The 11,386-nt window shown below is 55.9% G+C and overlaps 1 protein-coding gene across 1 annotated transcript in view; it reads left to right on the top strand.

Annotated features, from left to right (window-relative positions):
- Positions 1-2,766: 2,766 nt before the first annotated feature.
- Positions 2,767-11,386, top strand: part of LOC103581774 (lysophosphatidylcholine acyltransferase 1-like) — a gene marked incomplete at its 3' end in the record, with an annotated part of 28,197 nt that continues 19,577 nt past the window's right edge. The window contains exons 1-2 of the mRNA XM_008563527.1: positions 2,767-3,031; positions 10,182-10,294. Coding sequence (XP_008561749.1) covers positions 2,767-3,031; positions 10,182-10,294 — 378 coding nt within the window. The remainder of the gene's footprint in view (positions 3,032-10,181; positions 10,295-11,386) is intronic.

Below are 11,386 nucleotides of genomic sequence, written 5' to 3'. Positions count from 1 at the left end.
TGCTCTCGTTTGAAAGCCCTCAAAACCACACCCCTGACCACCATTACTAATCCGTTCACTGTGGCAAGGTCCTACAACCTAATCACCGCTTCAAGGCTCCACCTTTCATTACTGTAATAAGACTTCCCACCTTCTTTACACTGTCACAGAGGGGACTAAGTTTTAGGGGGATATTCAAGCCAAGGCGTTCTGCCCCAGGCCCCCTAAACTCATGTCCTTTTCACATACAAATATATTCATTTTGTCCCCAAAGTCTTAACATGTTCCAACTCAAAAGTCCAACGTTCAGAGTCCCATCTGTGAAATCAAAACAAGTTATTTACTTCCATGATACAATGGTGGGACACACATAGGGTACATATTTCTGTTTGAAAAGGGAGAAATAGGCCAAAAGAAAGGGATAACAGGTCCTAAGCAAGTCCAAAACCCAGCAGGGCAGGCACTGAATCTTAAAGCTGGTGAATCATGTACCGTGACACCATGTTTCATGTCTTCTGCATGCTGGTGTGGGGGTTGGGTCCCCAAGTCCTCAGACAGCTCTGCTCCTGTGACTTTCCTGGTCTCAGGTGATGCTTCAGCTCTTGCAGGCTGGTGTTGCTGGCTGGTAGCAACACAGGTCTGGGTCTCCATGGCAGTCCCAGTTCCATGGCTCCACTGGTGACTTTCCTGGTCTCAGGTGATGCTTCAGCTCTTGCAGGCTGGTGTTGCTGGCTGGTAGCGACACAGGTCTGGGTCTCCATGGCAGTCCCAGTTCCATGGCTCCACTGGGCATGGTGCTGATGGGGTTTACCTGCTTCAACTCTGACCCCATGTTTCCTCTTGGCGTTGCTGTAGTGAAGATTGTATGTGGTGAATCCACCTCTGTGACAGATCTCTTCCTGGGCCCCCAGACTTTTCCATACATCCTTTGAAAACGGGGTGGAGGCTCCCAAGCCTCCACAGCTCTAGCATTCTGCAAGCCTGCAGACCTAACATCACATGGATGCCACCAGGGCTTCCAGCTTGTATTTTTCAAAGATTTGGGTCCAGCCACACCTGGGGCCAATTTAGCCACAGCTGGAGCAGCCAGAGCAGCTGGGGTGCCAGTGCAGGGACCAGCATTCTGAGGTGGCCCTGGGCAGCGAGCCCATGCAGGGTGCCTCGGGCCTATTCCCCAAGCCCATGCTCTCTCCCTAGGCCTCTGGGCCTGCAATGGAAGAGGCAGCCTCAAAGATCTCCAAAACGCCTTCACAGTCTTGTTTCCCTTCTCTTGGTAAAAGTGTGACAGGGCTGCACCATTGCAGGCTTTTAGCTTCTCTCCCACATGGCCAGGCTGATAGTTTCCCGATTTTTTGCCCTCTGCTTTCTTTTGAATGAACGTCTTTTAAGTAAATTCCTGCTTCATGTTATGCCTTTGCACAGTGCAGGCTGTTACAAGCAGCTGCGTGACTTCCTGAATGCTTGATGCTTAGAAGTTTCTTCTGCCAAATACCCTGATTCGGCACCTTGAAGTTCCATGTTCTATAACTTTGGAGCATGAACAGAATGTGGCCAAGTTCCTGGGCAGTTTATAGCAAGGGTGATCTTTGCCCCAGTTTCTGGAAATCTCCTTATTTCTATTTGAGATCTTCTCAGAATGGCCTTTATTGTCCATATTTCTATCAGCATCTGCTCACCACCATTTGACCAGCACCTATGCTTTTTCTAGCCTTTTCTTCCAAATTCCTCCAGACTCTCCTCAACACCCAGTTCCAAAGCCACTTCCACATTTCCAAGTGTTTAAGTAACACCCCAACTCTCTAGTACCAGTTTTCTACATTAGTCCACTTCTGTTGCTTTTAACAAAATTACCTGGAATGGGTAATTTATAAAGAAAAGGAAATTTATTGCTTACAGTTTCAGAGGCTGGGAAGTCCAAAGTCCAGGGAACACATCTGGGGAGGGTCTTGGTGGTGACAGCAACCCAGGGTCTCACAGGGCAGTTTGGTAGAGCAGAGAGAGAGAGAGAGTTGTCTCTTGGTGAGGGTGGATCCTCCCCTCTGTGCACTCAGGTGTGAGCAACCTGTGGCTTCTTGCTGTCCGAGGGCCACTTGCCACGTGCCACTTCAATGACGTGTTGAATCGAGGCCTTTTGTAGTTTGTTAGAGATTATTATAAAAGGGATCAAAGTGCGTAAATTCTCATATATTTAAAAAGGAAACAAATAGGAAACAAATTCAGTAAATCTAGGCTAATTTTTACTTTATTTTCTGTATTTACTGTCCATCAATTTCATCCGGAAGAATCTCACTTCATGGCGTGATGCCTAGTTTGGGAACCTTGGTTTCCTGTAGGAAATGACACCAGGGAGGCTTACACGCCGGCCTCTGCGCCTGTTCTCCTTCTGGGCTTTCCTCTTATTTTAATGTGCACTGCGGAGGTCTTAATGATTGTTTCCACGTAAAAGCGATAGGATTCTGGTAGATAAGTTGCTAACATTTAAGGTGTAGGGGTCTTTAGTTCTGGCACGTGGCTTATTCTGTGGATGTTCCGAGTCCCATGTCATTTGAATGCTGGTGTGCACTGTAGCAGAGACCAGGACACGGAGCCCTTCCACATCCCTGAGCAAACCTGAGTGGAGAAGCCTCCAGCTGAGCGTGGGACGCAAGGGAGAGAAGTGCAGCGTCCCTCCTGCCTGCGGCCGGGCGTTGCAGCAGCGGCTCCTGCGGGCACAGACCGGCCACGGCCACGCCCTGGACGCCCTCAGCAAAGGCTGCAGCCTGGGCTTCCTGTGTTGTGTGTGGTTGCATGTGCGTCCCGCAGCCCCTGCACCATGTGACCCAGCCCCTCTTTTGCAGGGTGGTGGACTTCCTGCTCAAGGCCATCATGCGCACCATGTGGTTTGTGGGTGGCTTCCACCGCGTGGCCGTGAAGGGGCGGCAGGCGCTGCCCACAGAGGCGGCCATCCTCACGCTGGCACCACATTCCTCCTACTTCGACGCCATCCCTGTCACCATGACAATGTCCTCCATCGTGATGAAGGCAGAGAGCAGAGACATCCCAATATGGGGAAGTGAGTGAGCCCCTCGCCCCGCTGGGAGTGAGCTCCCTGCTGGGAGTGGGTGAGCCCCCTGCTGGGAGTGGGTGAGCCCCCTGCTGGGAGTGGGTGAGCCCCCTGCTGGGAGTGGGTGAGCCCCCTGCTGGGAGTGGGTGAGCCCCCTGCTGGGAGTGGGTGAGCCCCCTGCTGGGAGTGGGTGAGCCCCCTGCTGGGAGTGGGTGAGCCCCCTGCTGGGAGTGGGTGAGCCCCCTGCTGGGAGTGGGTGAGCCCCCTGCTGGGAGTGGGTGAGCCCCCTGCTGGGAGTGGGTGAGCCCCCTGCTGGGAGTGGGTGAGCCCCCTGCTGGGAGTGGGTGAGCCCCCTGCTGGGAGTGGGTGAGCCCCCCGCTGGGAGTGGGTGAGCCACCCACCGTGTGGCAGAGCCTGTCCACGCAGGTCACATGAGAACACGGGGCCGGTCCACACAGGCCGCACCCACACAACACAGGCACCTAGCCTTGCGCCCCACTTCTTTTCCTTGTGGTTTTCCTCTGTAGCAGTGACCCCCTGCCGGGAGTGGGTGAGCCCCCCTGCTGGGAGTGGGTGAGCCCCCCTGCTGGGAGCGAGTGAGCACCCACCATAAGAATGGGTGAGCCCCCCTGCTGGAAGTGGGTGAGCCCCCTGCTGGGAGTGGGTGAGCCCCCCTGCTGGGAGTGGGTGAGTCCCCTGCTGGGAGTGGGTGAGCCCCCCGCTGGGAGTGGGTGAGCCACCCACCGTGTGGCAGAGCCTGTCCACGCAGGTCACATGAGAACACGGGGCCGGTCCACACAGGCCGCACCCACACAACACAGGCACCTAGCCTTGCGCCCCACTTCTTTTCCTTGTGGTTTTCCTCTGTAGCAGTGACTGTTGTGATTTTCATTAGCACCCGGGTGCCCTCAGATACCATCACAAGTTCAAGTGCTTATTCTAGTTCCGTTTAGCAAGGATGGCTAACCTTTATCAGACAGACGTCCTAGACGTCTTTGGGAGCAGCTCAGGAGGGTGTCCCAATGCACTAGTGACTGCACTGTGAATCCAGGTGTGTGAGCGTCCTGCCGTAACACATCACCAAAGCTGCTGGCTTAATAAGGCAGAAATCCATCCCCTCTCATTCTGGAGAGCAGAAATCTGAAATCAAGGTGTGGCAGGGCCACACTCCCTCCAGAGGCTCCAGGGGAGGACCCTTCTTGCCTCTCCCTGCTCCTGGTGGCCTCAGGTACTCGGGGCTTGTGGCCGTGTGGCTCCAGCCTCCGCGGGCACACAGCCTCACAGCCTCTTCCCTCTGTGTCTCTCTTCCATGTGTCTTATAAGGACACTGGTCACCGGAGAATCCAGGATGATCTTGGCTTAAGATTCTGAACCAGTTACATCCGCAAAGACCTTTTGTCTAAATAAGGCCACGTTAACAAGTTCTGGGGATTGGGACATGGGCACACTTTGGGAGCCACTGTTGAGCCCACAGCACCATTGCTCAGTGCGAGCTGCCGGGAGCCCTGGACCAGCTAGTTGCGCTGTCCCCTGACATGGCAGATGAAGACACCTGTCCCCCCCGCCCCAGCAAGTGTCTGTCCTCGCGGTGCCTTCACAGGATCTGCTGGCCCTGCCTGGCCCCACATCCCCGACGGTGCCTCCATCGCCGTCTCTGCTGCCTTTGAGCACCGTGGTCAGGACAGGTGCTGGGCAGGGCTGGCAGTGAGTGCTGCGTGGGCAGAGGGGCCTCACCCTGAGCCACCTGCTCCAGCTGCCTCCCCTGCGTTTCTGTGTCACCTAACACCATTCACGTTCATGTGACACTTACATAGAGAAGACTGTGTATGTTTTATTTTGTCTTTCTAATAAAAGGAGTGTTGGGGGGTCTGATTTACAAAACAGATGCTGAACAATGTCCATTCGCTTGAGCGTGGACTGGGTGTTTCTGGTCTAGCGAGGAGCAGTTTTTCTTGCTGTGGGATGAAGTCGAGTAGCTCACGCGTCTGGTGTCGAGGGCGCGTCTCCTGGCGCGGCCCCCGCCCCTCGGCCAGCTCCTCCTTCCCTCCCTGCGTGGAAGGCTCGAGCAGCGCTCACCTGATTCTTCTTTCCTGTCCCGCTCGAACCACCTAGAGCCTAAGAGGAAGCATGAGTTTTTTTAACAAACGTCTTGCCACCAAGAGCCCCACGTCGCCTTCCGGCTGTTGCAGTCCGTTCGAGCTGCTGTAAGAGAATGTCGTACCCTGGCTGGCTTGTAGACAACGGAAATTTATTTCTCTCAGTTCTGGAAGCCAGAGTCCAAGGTCAAGGCGTGGCAGACCGGGTGTCTGGTGAGGACCCGCTTCCTGGTTCACAGAGGGCGCCTTCTCCCTGCGTCCTCACATGGTGGCAGGGGAGCGCGAGCTCTTGGGGCCTCTTTTAGGAGGACACTGATCCCACTTATGAGGCTCCACCCTCCTGACCTCATCACCTACCAGAGGCCTCACCTCCTAACACCATCACCTGGGGGGTTGGAACTTCAACGAGGGACTTTGGGCAGGACACATCCAGTCCATCGCACTGTCCACTGAGGGTTGCAGCCATGGTGGGATAGGAAAACTGGACATGAGACAAGGAAGCCCCCAGCCTGGCACACTGGGCACCAAACCCTCGGGAGCCAGCGGACATGTCGACCGTGGCCAGTGCTGGTGGAGGCAGGAGGCTGGTGCCAGGCAGCGACTCGTGTGGTCTGTCTGCACGTGGTAGGACTGGAGGTCTGTGTGGCCCCCGTTAGGGCTGCAGGTTCGAGGTCTGGACTCATAGCTCTGACCACTCTCCTGCCCCCAACCAGCCAGGGAAGCTTGAAGGAGCCTGGGCAAGCCCACCACAGACACGCTGCCGTCCCAGCTGCTCTCCTCCCCCCGGGAAGGCCATGTTGGTGCCACCTCAGGGAAGCACCTGCAGCTCACCAGGCCCCACCAAAGAGACTGCAGAGACTCGAGGACACGGTCGGTCAGCAGCAAGGGCAGGCACAACACAGGGTTTGAAACTGGTCATCCAGGCCGGCTCCTGCACTCCTGCTGCCTGTTGCACTGACTGAGCTGCCATGGCTTGTCTGTCTCCTGCGGGATAAACCAGACGCTGATGCCGACACACTTCCTGATCACGAGGAACATTTGTAACAGCCAAGTAGGGGACATTCCCCTGCTGTGGGTACCAGGATGGCTCAAGACCTCCTGTTTGTTACTTAACCCACTCCCTTCTCTGGAGGCAGGTGCCCTTCTCTCTGTGCATCTGGGCGGTTGAGGAGCCAGCCACACCGACCCATGGCCGCAGCACAGGCAGGTGGCCAAGGATGGGTTCGAACCCAAGCAGGCAGCAGCAGAGTCCCCACCCCTGTCCACAGCATGCACAGCCACTCTGGTAGCATTCCAGATGCCTCCGCATCTCCGCCGAGGTCTACTGCAAACCCAGCTTCTGTAGCACAGGTCCCCTCTGCACCTGCTCCCGCCCGAAGCGTGCCAGCCTCCAGGTCTTTCTCGAGGGAGGCGCATGTCCTGCTCACACAGTGGATTTGGGGAAGTGGTGTGGTTGAAGTGTCACAACAAGGTGTTTGGAGGTTGGATGGGTCAAGGGTGAGTTCTGTTGGTTCAAGACGCTGGGCACATAGAGCTGGCTTCCTCGGCTGGGAAGTCGTCTCTGATGCTGTGGATGAGCACTTTGAGGCTCGTCCTGAGCATGAAATAAGAGTCTCCAGCTCACCGTTCCAGGCAGCCGGGGTCCAGCTGAGAGGCCAGCGTGGAGGTGGACAGTGCAGACCACGTGTAGTCTTGACCCTGTGAGTGATGTCACAGATCCTCTGTGGGGACATAAACTGGCTGTTCTGGGGCCATGGGTTACGAAAGTGAGAAGGCACACCACCTGAGACCCAGGCCCCGAGCAGGCAGAGGCAGCCCCCTTCCTGACGGAGCTTCCTGGAGGGGGTTTGAGATCTAGACCGTGTGGCCAGGAACTGAGAGCCTACTCTTCCAAAGAAAGGATTATATACCACGCGCCTGGAAAGTCAAGGCGAATTCCAGGAATTTTCTGAAAACCAGGCAGAGGCATGATAACAAGGAAATTTGTGTTCACGTTAGTGATCTGAAGCGTCAGCACAAACCCTGGGACATGGGGGGGCGTGGTCCCTGGTCAGAGGGGACTTGGGGTTTTGCAGAGATCGTGTCTGTTCTGTGTCCTTCCTTTGTGGTTTTAAGGCTTCAGGCTGTGAGTGTCAGCATTTCTGGGACCTTCTGGGGCGGGAAGCTGTGGTCACCATCATTCACACACACCTTGGCTTTGACCACCAGGTAGAATCCTCGCAGATCTTGCGTACCCGTCCACGCCCCAAGGCCAGGGTGTGGGACGCCAGCCCTGCTGGGCTCTGGGTCAGAGCTGGGCGCCAACGGCCCCACCGCCATGAGGAGGGATAGTCACCGCTGTGTGTGCTGTGTGCAAGGCGCTCTGTCAAGCCTTTGTGTTTCTGGTCATAGTGTGGACAATTTGCAGACCTGAGTGAAGGGACGGTGACAAGCAATCTACTAGAAATTCAAGCTAGGCTTCAAATGCGGCACACCCCACCTCCTGTTCCCCGCCTCCCCGGTTTTCAGCATGCCTGGCAGGGGCGCTGTCCTCCGAGCGCTGCTGACGTCCCCTCCCCGCCACCGTGAGCCTGGGATGTGTGCTGATACCGGAGCGCAGCGCCGTCTCCCACGGCTTCCAGCGTGTCGTAGCTTCCAGCCCCTCTTTGGAGACGTTGACAGTTCACAACTTCTCTGAAGAGATGAGTGTTGAATATATTCAAAATATTTTCATTTTAAATTTATGAATACTGACTAGAGTGCTCAACCCTGTGAATTTTTTAATTTTTACATTACCGTTTTCTTGCAGTCGCCTTTATTCTATACATGCCCGTCTACTTATGAAAAGTGAGTCTGGTGCTCACACAGCAGAAAGGTGAAGGAATGCCGTCACTGTCCCGCTGCGGGACGGCCGTCCAGCTCCTGCCACACACGGCATGCCGAGGCCCTTCCCTCCACGGGACCCACGGGGGCCGGGGCTCCTTCTGCCCTGGGAAGCAGCTGCCCAGGTGTCAGGTCCTGGACTGGGAACACTCATCGGGTGGCCCATCTGAGACGTGCAGCCTGGGGTTTCGCTCAGAGGGTCGGTGTTGCCACCGGGGCCCCCGACAGCTGCTTCCTGTCTCCTGCGTTCATCCTGGGACCCCCTGAGAACTGTGGCGTGTGCCCGTCTACTTATGAAAAGTGAGTCTGGTGCTCACACAGCAGAAAGGTGAAGGAATGCCGTCACTGTCCCGCTGCGGGACGGCCGTCCAGCTCCTGCCACACACGGCATGCCGAGGCCCTTCCCGCCGCAGGACCCACAGGGGCCGGGGCTCCTTCTGCCCTGGGAAGCAGCTGCCCAGGTGTCAGGTCCTGGACTGGGAACACTCATCGGGTGGCCCATCTGAGACGTGCAGCCTGGGGTTTCGCTCAGAGGGTCGGTGTTGCCACCGGGGCCCCCGACAGCTGCTTCCTGTCTCCTGCGTTCATCCTGGGACCCCCTGAGAACTGTGGCGTGCCTTCCACGTCGATTTTCTCTTCTTTGCCGTTATGGACAGAAAAGGGAAACTTCGGAAACCTCGCCTCTTCAGAGACACAGACCGGCGATGAGACTACGGAGGTGAAGCTCCAGGCCCCTGTGCGCTGCCCCGGAAGACAGGCCGGCTCCGGGCAGACCAGTGAGGAACGCGACAGGCTGAGCGGTCGCGCCGTCGGTCCCCCCACGTCCCTGCTTCCCTCTCCTCCTGCCAGGCGTTTCTAGCGGCGTCAGGATAATCAGAGAGTAAGGGCAAGATCGTTGCTAGAAGGTGGAGCAGCAAAGTGACTGAAAGCCCAGGAAAAATGAGATCGCCAAGACCCACGTGTATCTTCAGGTTCACAAAAGGGTCTCGTGGACCCCACGGGTCATTGTGAGACAGAAGGAATGTTCTTCTTTTTAAAATGGGTTTTCTCTTTGCTCTTCGGAGGACCTCTAAGGAAGAGCGAGTCATGAAAGATTCTTCACAAGCAGTCAAAGCACCGAGACACGACACCTGAAGCTAGGCCTGGGCCCCTGGAGGACCGGCCCGCGCTGCCCAGCGAGCGCACGGGTGGAGCAGGCGGTGACACGCCCTCGCCGGGCCTGAGGTGGCCGCGCCGGGCACGCTTCACCTCCAGAAAGCCGGCTCTGCCGAGGACGGTTCCATGTGGACATCTGCTCGGCGTGTTCCAAGTGTCTCTCCACTTTTCAGTCCTCTTGTAAGAAGAGGCCTGTGCTCTGGCTGTCGCCGTCATTTTGGTTGTGGAGCTCGGTCCTTCACAGCGGGTGTGTCTTGTTCCCCTGGCCCCCCACACCTGACGGGGGTGCCACATGGTGCAGTGGTTGGAATCGGGGCTGAGCATCCTGGGGGCTCTGCAGAGGCACCATCCTGTGACTCCTCCGACGGCTGGTGGTGGCCATAGTCCTGGCGTTCCTTGGCTGTGGCACATGGCTCCAGGCTCTGCCTCTGCTGTCACATGGCCTTCTCTCCCCCATCTCTCCATCCCCTCGCCTCTTCTCATGAGGACACCAGCCACTGGATCAGGGTCCACCCTACCCCAGGATGACCTCCTCTGAACTCGGTCATCTGCAGACACCCTATTTCCGAATGAGGTCATGTTCATGGGTACCAGGAGTTAGGACTTCAGCTTATCTGTTAGGAAACAAAGTTCAACCCACAACAGGGGGCTGGAGGGGTCTGAGCCATGTGACCTGGGGCCATGGACCCCCCCTTCCCCCTCCTCCATTAATACGGGTAACCAAAAGTGGGCCACTTCCTGGCGGGCCAGGCGTGCGTTCTGTGCGCTTCGTCTGATTTATGGTCACGTGAACTCTCGTTTGTCACTTCTGGCCTTGCAGGTTTTGGTGCTTCCTGCTGTCATGAGAGTTCATGGGAAGGTTGGTGATTTTCCGATTCCCTCGCTATAGGCCTTGACTCAGAGCCCGTCCTGCAGCACAGCCCACGGCGTGTCTCTGGGGGTCCCACACCTCACTGGGAGCCATGGGGCAGCCCCCCACTGCGACCCCAGTCCTGCCACAGACTCCCCACATTCCAACACGATCTGCCCCGACCCCTGTCTTTCAGCTCTGATAAGGTACATCCGGCCGGTGTTTGTGTCCCGCTCAGACCAGGATTCCCGCAGGAAGACCGTGGAGGAGATCAGGAGACGGGCGCAGTCCAATGGAAGGTGGCCGCAGGTAGCGCCGTCCTGCCTGCGTTCTGGTGGCTTTATTCCAAAGATGTGAACTTTGAGAACAGGGAGGGAAAAAAGAAACCAAGAGGCCAGAACTCACCTCCTCTGGGTGCCGGGTTTTTTTCCATTTCGTTTTGGGTGAATGTGCAAATCCAAAAATCTGGTAAAATCAGGTGCTTTCGGTTTTGGTGTTCGGGACTTAAAATGGAAAGAGATAAGAAAAAACAATTCTGAAGTGCACCCCAAGTTCCTGAACATCTTGTTTGAAAGTGAGTTCTAACTCAGAGCATTGTAATCCGCCCTCCTGGGTGCGGTCTCATTTCTGAGTTAACGTGTTAGCCTGAGGTGTGTTGACTCACGTCAAAAAACCCTGGCTGACCTACCCCAGCCGCGCGCTGGTCCCCGGCCACATCTGGAAGGCCTGGCACCCGCTGCGGCACAAGTGCACCATGTTTGGCCCACACTTCATTTTTTTTTCTTTTCAGTTGAGCCAGCATTCAGAAGCTGGAAATGTCACAGGGTGCCCTGGGTTCTGGTTGCTTAGGAAACATTGCAGGGTCTGNGGGGGGGGGGGGTCCTTCACTGCTGATTCCATGGGGCTTTCCACTGCCTGGCACGTGGTCTCTGCCCCCACTCCTCAGGGTCCCGGCCCCTGTCTGATCCCCTCCGCAGGGGGCACGCTCCTTTGTCTGCCACTGTTGCCTGTGCTTTCTTCTTCCTGGGAGGATTATGACTTTCCACGGGGGGCTTGTTTTGTGCTAATGGTACAGCACATTTAGTTGCACCAGATCCTCCCAGCACCTGTGGGGTGGGTACCACGATTACCCCATTTTCCAAGAGCCATGCTCTAGGAAGACACATGCTGTTTGTATATTTGATTGCTTCCAGGTTTTAATAAAACCAGTAGTTAATGGAAATCAGTATATGCTTCCATAATGCATTTTAACTTTTTCAACTGAGGTGATTAAAGTATCTAAATTATGTCAGTAGTAGTGAAGATTGGCACCTGTGTTCTCTTAGTTATAATTGAGTTCCGTTTAATGCTTGCCTTTTTTCTCCCATTTCAAGATCATGATTTTTCCAGAAGGAACTTGTA

This window comes from Galeopterus variegatus, unplaced genomic scaffold, assembly GCF_000696425.1.
Source record: "Galeopterus variegatus unplaced genomic scaffold, G_variegatus-3.0.2 Scaffold13906, whole genome shotgun sequence".
In the NCBI taxonomy this organism is placed as follows: Eukaryota; Metazoa; Chordata; class Mammalia; order Dermoptera; family Cynocephalidae; genus Galeopterus; species Galeopterus variegatus.
This window is presented reverse-complemented; position numbering and strand designations above follow the sequence as displayed.